At 42.7% G+C, this 21,354-nt stretch overlaps 1 protein-coding gene across 1 annotated transcript; it reads right to left on the bottom strand.

Annotated features, from left to right (window-relative positions):
- Positions 1-326: 326 nt before the first annotated feature.
- NCEH1 (neutral cholesterol ester hydrolase 1) lies at positions 327-19,514 on the bottom strand. Its single transcript, XM_059479287.1, has 5 exons — positions 19,287-19,514; positions 10,533-10,761; positions 8,570-8,639; positions 6,462-6,633; positions 327-5,082 (listed from the first exon to the last, which is right to left on the bottom strand). The coding sequence occupies exons 1-5, from the start codon at positions 19,422-19,424 to the stop codon at positions 4,465-4,467; spliced, it is 1,227 nt and encodes a 408-aa protein (XP_059335270.1). The 5' UTR covers positions 19,425-19,514; the 3' UTR covers positions 327-4,464.
- Between the last annotated feature and the right edge of the window lie 1,840 nt (positions 19,515-21,354).

Raw genomic sequence — 21,354 nt, forward strand, 5'->3', positions numbered from 1 at the left:
AATAGAAATGGAACCTGGAATTTTGCTGGCTAAACCAAATTTCAAACGTACACACAACCTGTAGGCACATAAAAATGTGTTTATACATCAGAATGGAGAATGTGAGTTCTGCTGTTTGTCTTGAAGAACAACAGCATCAGTGCAGCTTTGCCCACTCTTCAGCACCAGCAGATGTGGTCACCCTTAATCATTTGGCAGAAATGAAGTACAAGGAGGTGACCCTCACAGACCACAGAAGTCTCCTGCCTTGAAAACAATCAAAAATCAGACTGGAAATGCTCAGAAATACAAAACCAGTGGTCCCGGGAAAAAAAATAAATCACAGGTATATTTCACTTTATTTATTTGTTCTTCATTTTGATAGCACATCTCAAATTACACTTGGTAATGAGATCTTACAAATCTTTCCCCTGCTCTGGGACAAAAAGCAAAAACTACTCATGCATAAGGTATTGAATGCATTCACATCAAGTATGTTGTATGTTGGGCTTTTGAGCATCATAAATATGAGAACATTAAACCAACTGGTATTGGAATTTTTAACAATATCATTGTTACAGATCATAGCAGCTTAAAAGGTTTAACTCAAGTTTAACTGCTTCCAATATTTTTATTTTAAAAGTTTCTACTACAATTTCAATAAGAGATTAAAAAATATAGAGGCCCAAATACTACAAAATAATCTTTTAAAGATGAAGTATTTCTATTTAGTTTGTAAGTGTTAAAACTCACAATGGCCTTTCTGCTTTGACTGGGAATGCAGTTCTGAAATTATTTAGATGAAGTTATGAAATTCAACTTATTTGTGATTTTTATGCATCATGAAACCTCTTCAAAGAGGTTTGGGCTTCCAGAAATGTTGAACACCCATCCTTTAAGAGGTCCTCAGCCAAGGAGACAGAATCTCCATCTATTCCTGCAAATATTAGCCAAAATACAGGGGACTCACTAATATAGTTCTCAGGTCTATGAAAGCAGGATAAGAATGAGTATAGATTCTGTTATGCAAGTTGATTTTGCTTTTTTTTTTTTTAAAGCTGTCTTCTGAATGCTTTGATAGCCATCAGGAACAAGATATTTTTGCAATAGAGGGATAAAGTCTAATTGTAGAAGGGAAAGAAAAGCTACCTACAAAAACCAAGATCATGATAAGAAAACAAATTTATTGAACATCTTCTCTGAAAAGACTCTACCATGCACAGGTGAAATATTGCTACAAACACTTGCTCTGATCCTACATCATGTCCTAAACTGCTTTGTGAAATAACCAAGGGATGAAGGTGCAAGATGAACCCAAGGAAACACCTGGGGATGTACGAAAACACAGGAACAAATCCAGGTGTTGTAACACGGATTAATCTTAATCCCTTGCTACCAGGCATCTGCTTTCTGTAACCCTGAGTCAGTTCCAAGGAGTTTGTATCAACACAGCTGGGAACAACCCTAAACTTCCAATGTGGGACACGGGGACTGCGTGCAAAGGAGACCAAAGCACAGGAGGAGGAAAGCTGGGCTGGGACCAACTCAGTTCAAGGGTCACACTGAATTTAAAAAGACAGCTCTGTCTTTTTAGACCTGAAACTCAGACATCTCTTTTTTGCATGCTGTAGGATCCCTCAGGTATCTCAGCAGCTCTCAGGTATTAAACCACATGGCTGCAAGATCAAAGTAGTCCAGATGCTTTGTCAGAAGCAGTTACCAGTGTGCATCACATCCATGTGGTGCTGCGATCCCGGCCATCACACCAGGCTGCTGATGGCTTCGTAAACACTCAGTTTATAAACTCACTCCAGTTATAAACTTACTTATTTCTTGTGCCAAGACTTCAATGTGCTTCAGTGCATGAAGGAAATTTACAACCCACTCCAGGAATATATATATATATATGTGTATATATATTCCAGCTCTCCCTTTCAATTCAGTGAAAAAAAAACAAACCAGCAGCAATTATATTTTAGATTCGTAACAGATATGTATAACTTAGCTATAAACAAATGCTAAGCTAAAGCTTTGCAGAAAGCTCTCAGGAAAACTAAATATTATAAGATTTTTTAGGAATATTAACCATTTTATTCCAGTACCACAGTTATACTATGATATTTAATCATAGTATATGTCCATATTAAACTAATGACAGTGAGTAGATATAAATTTTATCTCTTCTGACATGGGTTTACTCTTGAAGCAGGAAATTCAGGAAGAAGCCTGTTATAACTCAGTACAGTGATTTTTTTTTTTTTTTTTTTTTTTTTTTTTTTTTTTTACTATTTTAGTTATAGTTTAAAGTCAGGTAAATGTTGCTGTCTCCATACAAAGGGAAAGGACTCTGGAGCAGATTAGTAAGTTGTCTTTTGAATGGATATAATTTTGGTTGCTGTCAATTCAAAGAATACAATGTATGAATTTGTATTTATGGGGAAAAGGAGGAAAGGGTTTAAATCCAGATAAAAAGTTTTAATTCCTCTGCAGTGTTAATTTGGTTTCTTGATCAAAATTTATTCTGATTCAGATTGTCACTTGGTTGCTCTAATTCCACCAAGTCTTTGTAAATGCTAAATGGAAGAAGAATCTGGGCCACTGCTGAAAAAGCTTTGCCTTGTGATCTCTGTGTGAACTATGCTGGGAATGAGTTTTGGCCTGCCTGACTGAGCTGACATCCAGGCCTTGGTTCGTTAATGGTTTTTCTTAATACACACAACCACGTTAAAAACCTGGTGTTTCCAGGAAGCAGTGATTCAGCAAAGCCATTCTCCTATTTAATTTAAATCCCAGAGAAAGGGGACCGTTCTGTATGTATTTTAAATGTCAGAAGGCAGTTTGATCTACCAGAACCTGATGGGGTTTTTTGAAGAACATTTCAGAATCCTGCTGGAAGGAATGCTTTAATGAAATAGCCTTTGTCATGATCTCCAAGGGCTAAGAGGCCTCACCTTAGGGTTCCTGAACCAGGACAGAGGGGAGCAAACTGCTCAGCAGGACTCAAGCCCAGCAGCATCCCTGATGTGGGACAGGCTGCTGTGGGCCAGCTCTTGGGGAAGGATGGAAAGTCAAAAGCCACGGGAGCTGCTGAGTGCCTGCAGTCACATTCCCATCCGTGTGCTACACCCACGCCTGAGAATTCAGCTTCACAGCTCTGTTGAGGTAGGAAATTACTGCCTCCCTTCCAGAAGTGGGGTGTAAGGAGATGACCTTGTTCTCCTGGGGACCCACAGAAGTCTGTGGTAAAGATGAGGATGAATTTAATCTCCCACTGTCTCCTCTGTTCCTATGGGCTTTTGACACCACCTTCATTTCCACAAGCTGTGAGCAGCCTGGACAATAGACAGTCACAAAGTAGTTTCTCTCCCCTGTCCTGCCTGTTTGAACTTTACAGACTGGCTCAAACTGCACAGATTTGCTGCCCAGTAGTGAGATCATCTTACCTAGAGCAGTCTACAAGACAGACAAAGCTCAGCTGCAAAGCTCAGAATTAAATCTTCTGTATAGACTGGAGCCCACTTGTATTTGCTTGCCTTCCTCCTTTCACGAAGCAGGAAATACAATAAAAACTATAAACACAAAAGAAAAGTCAATGAATAAAAACTTCTACTATTAATTACAAACATTAGTGCAAACCACACAGCAGACTATTTGTAGTAAGGTCAGTATTTTCTGTAAGTAGATCATACAACTGAGGCATTAAACACAGGTGAAGTCACATTCTTTAGCCAAATAAGTAGTCAGCTTTGAAGGTCACTCACACAGGAAACCTGGATTCTACTGCTACATGTCATATTTTATCTTATCTATTTGTGTGTATTCTATCATACTTTTTATTGAAAATATATTTCGTCCTGTACCTTTTAAAAATATATTTATTAAAAGGTAGTAAAAACCAAATTCCAAAGCTGCATTACAGGTTTGGCTAAGAGACTCATCTAGCATCGTTTTAACTGCCTAGAAGAGCTTTTTCAAAACATATTTTTAAAAATTTAAATGAGCTGTTTGTCAATGGCAAAAAGCCAACACCTAAATCCTTGCTTGTCATTGAAATTCATGGCCCTGCTGCCCAGGGCTCTCACTGTGACATCAGATGCTTAACACTGCTGTAAACTAGCTCACGTTTTTTACATATTCAGAAGTAGATGTAGATCTTAGGATTTATCTCACAGCACTTCAAAGCCAGGGCCTTTGTACCTAATTATGAGTCAAAGCTTGAAAGTTGCAGCCAGGCAAGAATCCTGCAGGAATCCTGATCTCCCTGCTCAACACATGTTTACGTTTGGCAGTAGTCATCTGGGAGAAAGTGGAAAAAGATTGGTTTGGAAAAAAAATACTTCTCGAAATTCTTTACTGGGCAAGGCCAATGGAGCTAGAAAATGCTGCAGTTAGTGGTCTGCAGCCGAACAGTGAAGTCAGAATTCAGAAAAAGTGCACTTTTTGATTGTTTGCTCTTCCTCCAGAACAGCCACCGCAGCCCACCCTTCACAGGTTCTCATCCAGCCACTTGATGTAGCTGTTCCTGGTCTTCACGCCGGCCGAGAAATCCGTGGGCCACACGGTGAAGATCATGCAGCCGTGGAAGCAGTCGTGGAAGTGGTCGAGGGTGACGGGCACTCCGGCGCGCTCCAGGCGCGCGGCGTACATGGCGCCGTCGTCGCGCAGCACGTCGTTCTCGCAGGTCAGCACGTAGGTGCGCGGCTGCCGCGCCAGCGTGGCGTCGTCCGCCAGCAGCGGCACCGCCCGCACGTCCAGCAGCGCCGGCAGCCGCTCCACGATGGCCTCGCTGCCCGTGCTCTGCACCACGGGCTTGTAGTTCTTCTTGAAGGAGGGGGGCAGCAGGGAGGTCCAGTTGAGGCGCGCGCGGAAGGACAGGGCCCGGCCCACGTTGAGCGCGGTGTGGTTGTTGATGAGCAGCTCGTGAGCCAGGTCGTAGTTGCCGTTGATGTAATCGATCCAGTAGTTGATCATGACGTAGCGAGGCAGCACGGGCATGTTCATGTTCTGCTGGTAGGAGGGGGTGTTGAAGTCAAAGGCCTGGAGGACTGGGTAAATCAAGGCCTGCAGTTTCGGTCTGACAGGCAAATCCTCATCTTTGCTAAGCTGTGCAAAAAACACAGGATGGAATGAAGGTTATGAAGAAGATAAACATGTATCAATGTGGAACTTTAGGAAAGCAGACATTCATTTGACAGTTTCAGAGTAAATTCTGCTCTCATACAGGTAATGTGGCTGTTTTGTCTGAATTATTAGCAGCCTGATCTTTTTCTCCTCTCATAAGGCGGCCATTCAAGCAGATCCAGCATCCCATTCCCAACAGAAACCAGTAACATCAGTTTATTGAAGGGAGTAAGAACAAAAAAAAAAAAAGTGTAAAATGACATTTCTCTAACACAGTGCCCAGCTGAACAGCAGGATTTCCTGACTCAAAGGAGCTACTTTTGCTTTTAAGAGCTTTTAATGGATTTTTCTTCCAGGAATTGATCTAATTGGGTTTTTTTCAGCCAATGTAGATTGCTGGCATCCACAATTTCTTCTAGCAAAGACTTACCTGGAGCAGAAGCACCTCCCTGTGTCTGACTTGACCTGCATTTAAGTCTACCAATTACAAATTTTGTGCCCTCTGATTGCCTCACTGGAATAGTCAGCAAACTCTTTGTTTCATCTCCTACACAAGATACCCAGTGCCCCATCATGTCTCATCTGGTTTAAAAAGAATTTTGCATCAGAAAATTGAATTAGGAATGCTCCTTCCAAAATGTGGCACTATCATGTTTATCAGTCCTCAATATTGAAGTTTTTATTGTAATTGTCTCTTATTAATTTTTCCACCCTAATTCAATATTGGAAGGTTGTCATGATAATTAGTTGTCTGGACATGGTATCTGCTTTCTTATCACTAATGGTTATGGAAATAAGTTAATAATAATATTTCATTCAACCATGAAAAATATTACTTGCCTCGGGTCTCCTTTAAACTCTTTACTAGATCAAATTCAGATTACATTTAAACTGCAGATACACAAAAGAAATTTCCTTAAAAGTGCAAAATGCTACAGGAAAACAATTTAACAGAAGAATTAAGCTCTGCATACTGTATATTTTGTCCTTCATTTGTATTTGAAAGAAATAAAAGTATATTTCCAGAGATAATTATCTAAAAATAGGCAATCATATTAGGAAATTATGCCCACTTGGAAAAACAAGGATTTCACCAGCAAAATAGGTTTAAAAAAGTAATTTAGCTACTTGCTCTTAAACTCAGGTCCACAAAAACTTGTGACTGTAACAACACATCACAACCTATGTGATTCATATAGTGACTGAGTCACTTTACAGAAGTAAAATTAACAGATTCTGGCTTTCTACCATTCTGTTTTCAGGCGTGGCACATCACCTTGTGATGGAGCAGCACAGAGACCCTGCCAGCGTCCCTGGGCTGGACTGCAGTACTGCGACACAGAACACTCAGTGGATGTTACCTGCTGGCACACAGCAGCTGCCAAATTCCCTCCTGCACTGTCCCCAGAGATTGCAATTCGACTGGGGTCCACTGAGTACTCAGCCAGGACATCAGGCTGCAGGAAATGCTTTGTTGCACGAAGAGCATCGTGGTACTGCTCAGGGAAGCACACCTCGGGCACCAGCCTGTATCTGCAAAAGCAAAGGGATGAGAAACAATTCTCACTTCTGTCCTATTGTACTGGTGTTGTTGTACCTCTCCTTTAGGATTTACAGGTGAAATCAGATAAGCCTTGCTGGAAATAAGTATTTCATTAGGACGAACAGTACAGAAGAAGTAGGAGGTGTGTAATACGTATGTAAGACTTAATCTTATAATTAATGTTCTAATTTGGAACAATTAAAATGAACCTACTAAACATGAATAATACCAAGATAGTATAAAATTGTGCAGCACTTTCCTAGAATTTACAATGGAGGATTTCATAATGCATTATAAAAATCAATAGTTAAGACACCCTTGGCAAGGGAGCCATTCCACCCTGCCTGGTTTTGATCCAAATTCCCGCCTTAAGAAGGATGAGGGTGAGTAAATCACACACACCCAACATGCTCCTGGTTTGGCTGAGCCAAATGCCTAAGCACTTCTGCTTCCCAAATTTTTACTGATGTCAGGAGAGAATAAACCTTGCTATCCCTCTGTGCCATGAAATGAACAATAGCCAAGAAATTAAGCAATGCCAATTTTCTCCAGTGCAATAGATGCAATAATTCCTTTCCTGTAGCAAGGAGAGGAGCAGAAATACACCCATTGGGCAGGTGGGGGATGGAGGCACAGAGAGCAAACAGCTGCCAGGAAGAGGCAGCAGCTGAATCCCACACATGATGCCTCCTCAGCTTCTAAACTACAGTGCAGGAGAAATCTGTTTGTATTTACTGAATAATCTGATATCCAAGAGCTGTTACTGGACCTTATGGTACGCAGCAAAGTTTTCAGCTTTTCAAACTACAGATTTTACACTTTCTCAGCAGAGCCTAGCCAACCAAAATTCAGTTCTCTGACTCAAAACATCTTTAGATTGTAAGCTAAAGAAGTTTCATATGCAGAATAAATTTTAAACTTAAGATTCCAATTTTCAAACTCCAATTGTGACCTGCTGTCAGAAAGCATTCTCTATCTTGTATATACAGGAATCTGAGGGTGTCCTTTGGGAGCTCCTTGCAAAACAGTAAACTGTGCATAGATTGTGAAAGTGAGATATGCAATTAGATCAACAAGGAATCCAATTAGACTTGGCTAATTGAATACACACCCCTTGATTGAAGGATGTAATGATTAAGGAAAAGAGGTAATAGTGACTCAGAGCAATAGACAGAATGACACCAGCATAAATCAGAAAAGGAATAATAAGGAACTTTTCAATATTGTGATTGCTGCTTGTCTGGAATAACCAACAGCTGCTTTTGTAGTTTTCCTTGTTTCTAATAATAAAAAACCAAAACAGTAAGAAAAAATAAATCCACCCCCCCAATCCTTTAAAGTACACTATAATAAGCATTAAATGAGTAACATCAACTCCATATAATTAAGTTGCAATTAGATCCCAAAGCTTGGTATGTAATGAACTGCAGGTGGGAAACTTGAGTAATTTTATCAAGTGGTTGGGTTTAAAAAAGAAAATATTGAAGTTGACAATAAAGATGGGAACAGAACCAATCAAGCTGGAGTCATCTAGGTAATGTATTTACCTAATCAAGAGGTTTGTTTGCCTTGGAATTGTTCAACATGTTAAAAAAGCAGCCCTGCTTCTCTGTTGTCTGGCTGTCTTCTGCTCTTGAAGGAAGCACAAGGCTTAAAAGAGAGGACTGGAACAGTGGGAGATTGCAAGAGCAGCAGGAAACTGCCAGACCTCACAGTGTATTCTAAAATAATTAGAAAACCAAATGAATTTCTGATACCACTCCAATTTGTTTTAATTTTAAAAGGATAAAGGTATCAGGCTAGTATAGAAAATTACTGTCCAAGTTACAGCCTTATAGAGAAGCCAGTATGGAAGGAGAAGGTAAAAGAACTATGATACAGATTTCTAATACCTTAAAACCACTTGATCAGTTTTAGATTACTCACTCAACAGAGACAACAACAGCATTCAGAGATTCAGCCATGATTCTGCAGAGATTGTTGTAAAGGCTTGTTCCTGGAAGAGAAGGACATGGTGTTAGGGACAGTGAGTCAACAGTCACAAAGGTGTCATTAAGCTTTCTCAGAAAACAAACAGCTATCACACACACAGAATCCAGCACATTTTATCACCAAAGTAAATGATAAATGAGATCAGCCCCCAACTGCTCAAGTGCCAAATCCATCCTCCTTCCAGCAGAAGGAAGGTAATTCATCACAATTTCAGAATCCTGCAGTCTAATGCCTTTCCTCATGTTTGTTGGTGACTTCAGACATGTCATTTCACCCACCTATCACAGTTTTCTCAGTTGGCCAAAATCTAAGGCACACAGTGGTCTGGGGGCATTTACATCCAGAGAGGGTTACTGCTGTATGAGTCACTGCCTGTGGTTCATTTTATTATAGCATTCATGGCTTTAATTCAAATGAGATGCCCTATTAATGTCAGCTGAGCTTCTCATTTAAGGGAGGATTAATCACAGCTATCCTATTTATCAGAGGACTGATTATCTTTAATTTTGTTCCTTTCCAGTTACTTAATTGTTGGTTTCTAGTACTATAAAATATACTAGGACTATTAAATGTTTTCTAAGTATCCAATCTTAGAAATTAATATTTAGGTGTAGCAATTGTGTCATTTACTTCTGCACCTTGGACTCAGGAATACATCTGACCAAGCCAAGCTATAATCATCCTGACAAAGTGCAGCAGTTTAATATAAACTTTTGCACAACAAGAATCATATGTAAACTATTATAGAACAAATGATGCAGGCAGGAGGTTAACAAATATCCTTTGGGCAGGTCTAAGAAAATCCATCTCAAAGCAGAATTCCTCTGTAGGAAGAGGAGAAAAATGTTTAACTGCTACAGGACAAAGAGACTGGAATTTCCAAAGGCATGTGAAGGCCACATTTTAAAGTTATTTAGGAACTTAAATCTCACTCAAATCCTGGTCTAAATGACTTGTACATCCAGAGTCCAAATGCAATCAGCACAGTCTGTGTTTTGTATCATTTTGTAAAAATCCACTCATGTTCTTTGTCTGTGGAGGAAGCTGCAGAATCAGGGCTTTATGGACTACAGGATGTCATGGGAACAATGGGGAAGGAAAAGGGAGAAGACTTTCTCAGATCTGGATCCCAGAGCAGCCACAGGAGCCACAAGCCCTTTGTCTCCCAAGGCTGTTTTCCTCCTGTACAATGTGGAAGCAATCAGTGGTTACCTTATCACTGCCTATAGCTGTACCTCACTTCCCCTGATCATGTTTGTGGTTTCCAAGCTAATGGAGTAAACAGCATTACATTTCAAGGTAATTATGCTAGTGGTGGTTGTAGTCCCTATGGAACCACCCAAAGAGGAACCAACCTCTACCTGCTTCCCTCACACTCCTCCTGCCTGTGCTCAGCAGTGTGTATTCCCAGGTAGGGGTTATTTAAGAACCAAACATTAGCAAGGCTGTTGCATGCAGTGTAGATCAGCTCAGTCTTCTGCTAATTATTCTCTGAAAATGGGGCAAACCCACGTAATTTCGTTATATGCAGCCACTGGAACCTGATCACCAAGAACTGATTTTTGCACATTACCTCAGAAAGTGAGGGACTGGCCTAAGCAGTCCACCCAGGCATCACAGAGATTTAATCAATAAGCTATTTTTCCCTCTTAGGATGTAAAAAAATTAACCTTTTAGTCCTTTTACAGCTCACATGCAGGTAAGATATGCACTTCTGCTGTGTGTTCATGATATTTTTCTGTCTCTCTCCTTAGACTTCATCCACCAGAGTGGATCACTACTGAATTCAGGTGCATCTTAGCAAAACTGCCATTCCTGGCAGGAAAACGAGCTTGTGGCTTTTCCTGCTAGGAGAAAAGCAGACTGAAATGCTATTTAATTACTGTCAGACACCTACTTGCACTTGCCAAGGCCCAGCCCCCTCCGTGGATGTAAACAACGCTGCGCTTGAGGCTTTCATCTCCCTTGGCAGGAGGTTCAAACACTCTCACTTCCACGCCATCAAAAACTGCATCCGTGATTTTAACGTCTTCAGAGGAGACAGACTTCAGCTTGTCAAAGGTGCAAATCAAATAATTCAGAACTATCAAGTGATGGCTGAGTCTCAGGTAGTGAATCAGGTGACACTAGTAGGGGGAAAAGAAGAAAGGAAATTTCTGTTACTTCAGAGCATATCATATTCTACCCACAATGATGTGTAATACAACTGCATTCAAAGGGCAGGTCCTACATGATTCTTACAATATTCACTGGGAAAATGAAATTTTATCAAGAAGCTCTAATGTTTTTAAAGATGGATTAAAACAAAACGCTGCCCATAGAAGATTTTCTGTGGAAAAATAAAATTAAACTGGATCACAACCATGAACAAGCACTCAGATCCTCTGAAAGATACCTTGGAAGGGAACAACCCTCACGTTCCACCAGGGGACCCATGAAGCTCCTCAGACTGGTGCCACCAGAGGGCAATACTACACAGGCGATGTTTTTTGGTGGAAAAGTATCAAAAATGCAGATTATTTCTCTTGGTCCACTGCAAAGCATAAGTCTTTCTACTTCCAAATTAAGAAAAGTTCCCAAGGACTGTAAAGAAATTTGCAAACAGGAGTAGTCTTAAAGGAATATAGTGGTGATTTTTGGCTTGTATTGTGTTTTCCTGCAGAACTGGGAAGGATCTGAAACACCAGTCAAGAACAACAGTAGGTTAATGACACCTTTTTCCAACCCCAGAGACTCAAGTGTGTTATTTTTTATGTGATAAAAACACTATGAAATTGAAGAATGATCTGATCTTTCTGTCTCCTTATGGTAGAAGGAGGCAGATTTTATCCTCTTCAGCTATCAAGGACTTTTTTTTTTTTTTAATGTTTATTTTTAAAATTTTGCTCTGACTCGATTAGAAACCTGTTTCTCTCAGCAAACACTACTGGGATTCAAGGCACTCCTCCACTTTGAAATGGTCATGACCTGCTCCCCACACATGACCTGCTCACTATTTGTAGTGCATACCCGTCACCATGCCCTGGATGGTGCACAGGAGTGGCAAAAGGGCAGCCAAAGGACCACAGGGACTACAGTGTCCACAGTGACCATTTAAAAGGAAAAGTAGTGGAGGTCTTTCCCCTTTGAGCTCAGAAACCGGATAACCAGCAAGGCCTTTTGTACAACTTTCTCAGGCAAGGCAGTGGTGTTGGGAGATAAAATTAACACATATATTTAACATATGCCTGTAGGAACACTACCACCAGGAAAACTGTCAGCTGGGACCTTTTATTTTATGTCCAGGTACCAAATACTTGGAACAAGAAGCGGTGTCCTGTTGTATAGAGCTTTTCTACACATGCCCACTTTGCAGTGTGAATTCTGCCAGTCCCAGCAGTGCAGTGTAACCTGCTACAAAGGATTCAAGATGCTGACACAGAGTGAGCAGGATCACCCAGGTACTGGTCTAAGCACATTCACCTGCTGAAGAACAGATAGCTGCCAGTTTAATCTGTAGAAAATCTGCTCACACCCCCCTGCAGAATAAAAGCAAGCTTTGAAGCACTCAGCATTCTCTCTTCCAAAGAAGATCTTACAGCCACGATCTCTTACATGTAATTTTTTTCTCTGTCCTAATTAGTTTGAATGTTAAAAAAAAATTGAAGTATTTGCTTTCATCTAGGTTCTGTACAGGAAAGGCCCTGCACACCTCTCACTGCAGACTGCTGTAGAAAAAAAAGAAAAGTTTGATATTTAAAAACCTCCCCAAAATTTACACCAAATACAATAATAGGCTGTTATGTGACTTGGGAGAGGAATCCATTCCCAAAACAAGAATTTTTTAAAAAATTACATTTTTTTCTTGCTATAACTTGTGCTAATATCACCCTGCTGAGATTGTTTGGTAGGAATCCAAATTTTAAACTGCTGCTTTTTGGATGGGACATAATTTCTTCATACTGCAAGTCTTTTCTCTGGGAGAAGAAACACAAAATATCCACCTGGCAGGAAGAATGCTGAATTCTCAAGGCTATTTGCATCTCCGAGTTTCAGCCCATGTTTTTCTCTCACCATTACTTAAAATTCCCACAGGAAACTCCAGGACTAGTTTGAAATCTGAAGAGCAATACATCTATTAATAATCTGGCACACAACTTGTTTGGCTGCCACTGATGTAACCACATGAAGGTCTGATCCTCTCTGTGCCCTATGGAAGCTCCCAGGGGAGGTAACCACAGTGAAGCAGTCTTAGAAATACTGCTCAAGAAAAGAATGCTTTTGTAGATTTTATTTAGCCTGACTGTGCTGCAATAGACATCTCGGTTTTGTTTTCTCCCACTTTAGTTTGCATTCTCTGTGGACAAGATTACCACATGTTCTCTGGAGTCAGGAATGTTTTGTTTTCAAGGCTAGTTAGGGATATTTACCAAGAAGTGTTTTGCCCTGTTCTTCAAACCACAGAGCACCCTGGCCATCTGCAGCCTACCATGCCCTTTCATGCCTATTGCTCCTAGAATAGACCATACTTTCCAAGAATCCAGAAACCTGGAAGAGATGCTTTCCACATCAGCACACAAAGGCAACAGTCCTAATTATTTATCAGGCATAGGCAGTTTTTCTGCCAAGCATTTATCAGATAGATTCTTTGTTAGTCAATCTGCCTAACCAGCCTATTGGCTTGTAATTTACAAGGCATCAGGATTGCACTTTTGCTGGCAAAAAGCCAGTCTTGTCCAAAGTTCTCACAAATAAATTTCTTCTTATCTTCTGTCTAAATATTAAAAATAAATACCTATCATATCTTAGCAATCTGTACTAATACTCCTGGCAGAACATGTGGTTGGTTGGCCAACTCTCCTCTAGGAGTACCTTGCCACTCAAAGGACAGCCCTGCCCATCCTGATGCCTGTTCTTCCCTGGCGCCTTTTTTGTGGTGCCCCTGGAAGCCTCCAGAGCAGGATCTTGCTGCACCAGTTACATACAAACCCAGCAGAGCCAGAGGAACACCAAACTTCAGTCATGTCACCACCTTACTGATAGCCCAAGGCAGGAAAGAGGAGCAGGAGAAAGGATGCCAGCCTTTTTGACAGCAGCTGGATCACCTTGAATCTGGGATAAACCTGGAACTGCTTGTCTCATGTGAGCAATACTGGGTTTGATCTTTGCTGGTAGCTGTGGTTTTTACCACACTCCCAGTAACAACCTGCAGGGCTGCTGCAGGTTACCAAATGTAACACTTCAAAATATTTGGGGATTATGTGGATGTGGATGTGGATGTGGAGAGAAGAGAAGAGAAGAGAAGAGAAGAGAAGAGAAGAGAAGAGAAGAGAAGAGAAGAGAAGAGAAGAGAAGAGAAGAGAAGAGAAGAGAAGAGAAGAGAAGAGAAGAGAAGAGAAGAGAAGAGAAGAGAAGAGAAGAGAAGAGAAGAGAAATATTCTCTGGTTAAAAGGGAGAGCAGACAGTGCTGCAATACTAAAAGCTAGTGGAAAGGAAGAGAAAGCATAAGGAAAAGGGGGAAGTAAAGAGACTACAGGAAAGAAAGAGGAGGTAGTATAAAAATAAAAAGCCTGTGGGCAACTGGCCCAGAACTGCCATGCCAGCTACAGGCATAGCACGTTGCTCGCTCTGGGTCACAGCTGCAAGTTTTTTCATTTTCCACTACAGCAAAATCTCCTTTTATTTTGCCAGGACGTTCCCATGACTGAGATTTTAAGGTAAGGACTATGCAGGCACTCCCAAGGGACTGAACTGTTCAAGACTGACACTTTCATTCTGGCAAACTCTTTGATATGGGGTGCCAGGTACTGAAAGATTTAACTGATGTAGAAGTTTTTCAGCAAATGAAGAAAGGAGTCAGGGCAGAATGAACAAAGTACTGCACCAGTGAGGCACCATTACTTCACCTTTAACCACCAATATCTGTCTCTAAATTATATGGATTCTCCTACTGGCTCCTCAGCTGATAATTTAATGAAGAAACTCACATCCCCCAAGGACTTGAATTCCATTCTCATCATATGTTCTCTATTGCAAAAAAGTAACCCAAAAGTTTTTGTTGCAAATGTCCAGTACCCTCTAACTCCACTCAGCACACTGGGACTCTCTGTCCTCAGACGACTTCCTGGGCTAACCCTGGCTCTGCCCTTTAGCACGGAATGATTGCGACAGGTCAGGAGGCACAAAGGCACAACGGCACCACGGCACCACCCTCCAGAGGCATCAGCTGCTGCCCCCAGCGCCCTCCCAGAGGGCAGAGCCAAGGTCCTGCACCGACCTTTCAGACTCTGGGGACAATCAGGACCTGGGCAAACAGCTAAGGCTCTTTTCACATCTAGCACTACCTGGGAGCCAGCCAAATCTCACTCATGACTCAACTGAGCAATGATGCTGGAACTGCAAGGCTGAACTGTCTAAAACTCAACTTCCTACCTTAAAAGACACAGACACTACAGTCAGTTCTGGCATTGCTTTGAAAAGGACACTTCTATAAACATTATAGGCCAAAATGCCAACGACAATGTCTGTAGACAGTAACAGATGAGTGAAAAATAAACATGATCATTTCCACATTTAGCTGTGTGTGGAACAGATTATTTTGGGTGCATCTTGGGCAATTTACCCTGTTTAAGGGTGATTTTACAAAAAGATTTCTCAATGCAAGTGTCTTGTTGCCCAGTAAAGAACATGTCTTTTGAATACTATTAGATAAGACAATTTTCAAAGACAAGTGCTCTTAGTTTTATGAATTTCCATTAGAAATAAAAAGAAACCAGGAAGACTGTTTTTTCAGTTTATTAATTAGAAACAAAATCTAATTATGTTTTGATGTAAGATTTTGCTCATGTACCTATTCAATCATGATGATCTGCTTTTATAGCAACCTAAGTTACCTATTCCTGCAAGCAGGACTTACAGTGTGGTTCAGTTTCTGCCAAGGTGCCAGTGCTGGGAGACCTACCTTCCATAACTAAAAACCTGCTTTACTGTAAATCAATTCTAAGACTGTTCTTGCATCCAGAACCATCAACAACTTTACTGCACTGCCTACAACTATGACTTACATCTGTACAGAAGTTACACACTCTGAAATATGTGGGTAGAGAGAAATTAAAATGTTAGAAAGAAATACAACTGTTTTCTTTACTCCTGAATGTTGATATCCCATGGCTGATTTTATTCCAAGAGTGGAGAAGAAGAACAAAGGAAACACTTGGCTGATGAGAAGTTTTCTGCCCTGTACAGCTGCCTGCCTTCTTCCATATACATCTATCTGATGGCCCCTATGCCAACCTATTTATCCTTCCAAACCTTTGCTAACAGCTGTCCCAATTCCAAAAAAATTCCTCTTTCCTTGGCATGCACCAGAATAGCAAGTGTCTTGACAGTGGTGTTCAGAAATAACTTATTTCAAAGGACTGCAATAAACATGTGCTGCTCTCTTTCCTCTTCTAAGGGAGAGTGGTTAGAGGAAGAAGTCAAAATGCCTGTTATCAATACTGCTGTTACAGCAGAATTTCTAATTGCTGCTCTAGACACTTGTTAACAGACACCCACTGAAAAAATGACGCTAAATCTCTGGCTCAATCCTGTAATTAACTTTCTGTGGCTTCCCAAATTTCAGTGAAGCTGAGGTCTGATGTACCTGTATATATATGTATGTATACAAGTTTTTAATTTCTAATCTCAAATTGTGTTATATCAGTTTCGTGTACAAATGTCCCATTTCGTGTACCATGCCCCATTTTGAGACTGGTGATGAGCAAATTACCCTTTCTTAGGTAAGCATTTTCACATCAATTCATTACTATCATTAAAGCTTCAGTTTCTCTGTTTTCTTTCCAGAGCAGCACAGGGCATTAGAGAGGGCACAGGAACAAGGCTCTGGAAAGTCATCTCAGTTTTCAGCTCCTTCACTGGAATTTTTGTGACTTCATACAAACACTCCAGCTCTTTCTACCTCTGTTCCCCGCAATTTAAGACTTAAACTGATACTTCAGCAGGTATCAGTTCCCTTCTGTAGTACATTTTCAAACCTGCTTAAAGAAACTGCCCTATAAACACTACACCGTTTTAAACCACCTGATTATACTTGAAAGTTTGTTGGATTCTCACACTGAGCCAGGCCACTGACTCAGTCCCAAGCTTGTAAAGAAATTTATAGCAGCCTGGGACAAAACTCTACATGCAAATGTAAAAACCTTATCATTAGTACACTGAAAGCCAGTGACAGCCCTATTGTGTTTTATTCACAGTGATTATTAATGCACTGAGCAAATAAACACATTGTCCCTAATAAAAGATGGTCACACTTAATCATCAGAGTATTGACAAATCCATTTCAAAATAAGCAAAAGACAATTAATTTATTTGAAGCACTTGAAGTTTGTGGGGAAAAAACACACTTCAGAGATTTTAAAATTAGAAAGGTATTTCTGTCAGCTATCAGACCTATAAAGCAAAGTAATAAACAGCAAGCTGAAATACATTCAGAAGTGGGTGAAAGTTCAGCAGTCCCACTGAAAGAAATGTTAAACCATTTGGCCTTGAAATAGCTGATAGAGAAAGAAAGAGGAAGCTGACCTCTGGAAAAGGACATACACTTTATTTTATATATATATATATATAAATACACACACAAGCTGCCTAACAAAGTAAATACACAAGCTTAACTTTTACAATCCTACCTTTGGTTCACAAGGGTTCCTTCCTAATGACAGTCATTTATTCCCGACTGTGCTGCCTCAGTGTTAGAAAGACTTCTGAACCCTTGGAAAGCACCTTCTTTTTCTCTCCAGAAACCAATGCCCCAAGGCTCCCCTGTTGTGTGGCTGGGGCACCTCTAACAACTCCCCTCCTTCATGCTTCTGGGTTAAACTCACTTGTCCCTTTCTTTTTCAAGTGATGTTACAGAACTGTTACTTGCTTAGTAGTTTTTCTCACTATTGAAGTTTTTATTTCTAAGGCAAGAGATGTAAATAACTAAGAAATTACCACCTTCGCCTAACAAAGAGAGTGGGCAGATGTGGGAACCTGCCACCAGCCTGCTCCAGCTGGCACCTGCCAGGCTTTGTCCTGCCAGCTCCTCCTGGGATTATGACCTCTAGAATATCTCAAAAGATACTCCTCAGCCTCCAAGCTAGAGGCACCAGAATGCATCTACAACACAACACACCACATAAACAAACTGAATGTATAGCTGAGGCAGCAGCAATATACATATACATAGCCACAGTCATACCATTTTCTAAAGTCAGGTCTCCTTGAGCCAGAGGTTCTGGCCTTGATTCAGGTGTTCCTGGACAAACCATGACTCTGTGTTCGGCAGGCAGCATGCTGTGCAGGCACCATGGCCCTTCTGTTCCTACCTAGCAATGAATTTGGGCAAGCTGACCACCTGCAGTTCAGTCATTTGAGCTAAAACATGGAGCAAGTGAATGTCAAGCCATAGATTTTCCTGCAGAATTTAAACTATTGCATAATTTTCCTCTCATACAGGAGGACATACAAGTGAACAGGTTTTTATCTGTACAGCAAACAGGTTTTATCAGTTCAATCAGGAGGCATACTTTGATTCAGCTATACAATTGGACCATAAGATGTCCCAGGGAATCAGATGAATGATCCATTTAGTCCCAGCCTCTGTCTCCAAAGGTGACAACCAGAGAAGCTATTCAGGCAGAATATACAAGTTTGGACACTGCATGGGGGTCACTGTCCTCATGGTTCCCACTACTCACCATTACTGTATTAAGAATGTAGCAGGTACATTTCCACCTAGTCCATTTATGAGCTCCCTGTCCACTAACTCATTTAATCCCTTTTTGAAGGGATCATCATCTGCTCAAAATACAAGCTTCTGCACATTTCAAAACAATCCAGTAAACTGAAATTTAAATCAAAACAACTTTCAATTTTCACATACACTCTGCCTTACATCAGTCCTGTCCATGACTGATCAGTCCTTGTAAAAGACTGGGTAATATTAGAAGAAAACAAACTTCAGAGATGAAGTCATTATCAGAAAATTTGCCATCTCTTTTCTGTTTCATGTCAGCATAAAAACGCTGGCAGAAAATAATGGAGAAATCAAGTGACAACTGCTCTGTGACAAAAAGCAAGCATCCAGAGAGTTTTCTTTAGTAACAGGATTCCAAATCAAGACGGTTTAACATTTGAAAGAGCTTCGTATGTTCTCTTTCCCTAATGCACAGGGATCAGATTAAAGCAACTAATTATTTTTCCCTGACCAAGCGCCGGCAATTCGCACACCAGAGCGAGCCGCAGGCGGTGAGGCTGTGCCTGGAGCCCCGGGCAGCGCTGGCAGCCGGCGGTTCCGAGCGGCGCTCGCCGGACGGACGGACGGACAAGGGCGACACCGGGGCTGTCCTGCGCGGCGCTGCCGCTCTCGCAGTCACAGAGGGACACGAGCCCGTTCTCCTCCTGCATGGGGGACCGGCCCAGCTCCGGCCCGCCACACGCGATGTCACCCACCGGGGCGCTCCCCAGCCACAAGGCAGCCCCGGGGCCGGGCCGGGAGGGCCGTGCGGGGGCCGCTCCCGCTGCGCGGATGCCCCGGACCCGCACCGCTACCGCGCTTCCGACCGCCTCCGGTACCGGAGCGGGGGCTGCCGCCCGCCTCCCCAGCGCCGCGGGGCCGGGGCCGCCTTACCGTCTGCTGCACCGCCCGGAAGGTGGCATCCAGCAGCATCAGCTTCCAGGGGTCGGACACGGCGCCGGGCAGCGGCAGGTACACATAGTAGGCGGACAGGGCGGCCAGCGCCGGCAGCAGCAGCCAGGCGGCCCGCATCGCCTCCTCCGCGCCGTGTGCGGCCGCCTCGCCGCGCTCCCCGCGGGGCGCGCACCGCCCCCGGGCCGGCCTCCCCCGGAGGAAGTCCCGGCGCTTCCTCCCGGGCCGCCGGCCGTGTGCCCGGCCCGAGCCGAGCCCAGGGCCCGCCCGGCGCCGCCCCGCCCGCGCCCGCCCGCCCCGCGGAGCCGCCGCGCCCCACGGCCGGGCGTGCTCGGGGACCGCCTGCCCGGAGCATCGCACCCGCCCGGGGCTGCCCGCGGGGCCGCGGGGGAAGGGGCTGTGCGGACACACGAGGCATGGGAGGACGGAGCTCCTCCATCGCGCTCTCGGCCAACAAAGGCATCCACATCTTGGAAAGCACCTTCAGACTTTCTAGGTGCCAGGTGCTGCCTCCTGGCACCCCATGCACACTGCTGACACCCTGTACCTGCTGCTGACACCCCGTACCCACTGCTGACACGCTGTACCTACTGCTGACACCCTGTACCTGCTGCTGACACCCCGTACCCACTGCTGACACCCCGTACCCACTGCTGACACGCTGTACCTACTGCTGACACCCTGTACCTGCTGCTGACACCCCGTACCCACTGCTGACACCCCGTACCCACTGCTGACACGCTGTACCTACTGCTGACACCCCGTACCCACTGCTGACACCCTGTACCTACTGCTGACACCCCGTACCCACTGCTGACACGCTGTACCTGCTGCTGACACCCTGTACCCACTGCTGGCACCCCGTACCCGCTGCTGGCACCCCGTATCCACTGCTGGCACCCCATGCCTACACCTGACCCCTGTACCCACACCCAAACGCTTTGCCCACTCAGGCTGAGTGGTTCTGTGGGGCTGACCTGGCAGCAGCCAGCCCGACCCACAAGCAAACCCCACCAGTTCACAGAATCACCGAATGGTTTGGGTTGCAAGGACTTAAAGACCATCTCACTCCAAAATCCCTGTCATGGACAGGAACACCTTCCCCTAGACCAAGCTGCTCCAAGCCCTGTCAGAGCTGGGCTTGATTTTCACATTTTCATTATTTAGGGTTGCAGCAGCAGCGGATGTGTGCGGTGTCAGCTCTTTGCCAGCAGAGAACAAGAATATCAATGTTCAGGTAGGGTTGGCCCTTCTCTACTGAGCCCAGAGGCTGAGGAGGTGAGATGTAGGCTGCAACATGGAACAATTCAAATCAGTTTGACAGGATCTCAGGTTCAAGCTGTTTCCAGAAACTCAGGGACACCTTTATTTTACCTGGAGAAACCTGTTTCCCTTTTAACACATAACAAAATGATTCCAGAAAGATTATTTGTTTAAGGTATGTTTGTTTTGTAATTTTGTATTGGACTGGGAGTTTGTTGGGGTTTTCACTTTTTTACCATGGGTCAGTAACAGACTTTGGTTCAACACAGAAATATTTCTTGTACCTAAGACAGGAAAAAAAGTTAAATATATTTTTTAATCAGACTCTAAAGAGTTCAGCCTTTACACAAGCGATTACTTAGTCACAGTCCTGTCGTCAGCAAATTAAAATATTTATTTAAATAGCCAAATTCACGTACATTATGAATCCAGTGCAGAAAAAAAAAAAAAAGAATGAGCACCAAACTTAACACTGACTATAATTAAAAATGAATTCATAATACTAAAAAGTCACATAGAAATATAAATAGAGTCCTGGAAAGCACAGCTTTCCTTTAAAAGTTGGCATGAAAACGTAATATAAGAAAAATATGTTTCTACAAACGAAAAGGTCAGCTTTTAGTGGAGCTTTCCTGGAACTGAAGTACCACCTTGCTGATTCTAAAGGTTGCAGAAGAATGTTTCTGGAATGAGCGAGAAAGTGAGCCCCTCAAACATCTTTAATCTTTTCTAATAACAGCAGCAGATGGATTTTCTGTGGTTTTCACAGTCCATTTGGGTAGACTAC

This window comes from Ammospiza nelsoni, chromosome 10, assembly GCF_027579445.1.
Source record: "Ammospiza nelsoni isolate bAmmNel1 chromosome 10, bAmmNel1.pri, whole genome shotgun sequence".
Lineage (NCBI taxonomy): Eukaryota > Metazoa > Chordata > Aves > Passeriformes > Passerellidae > Ammospiza > Ammospiza nelsoni.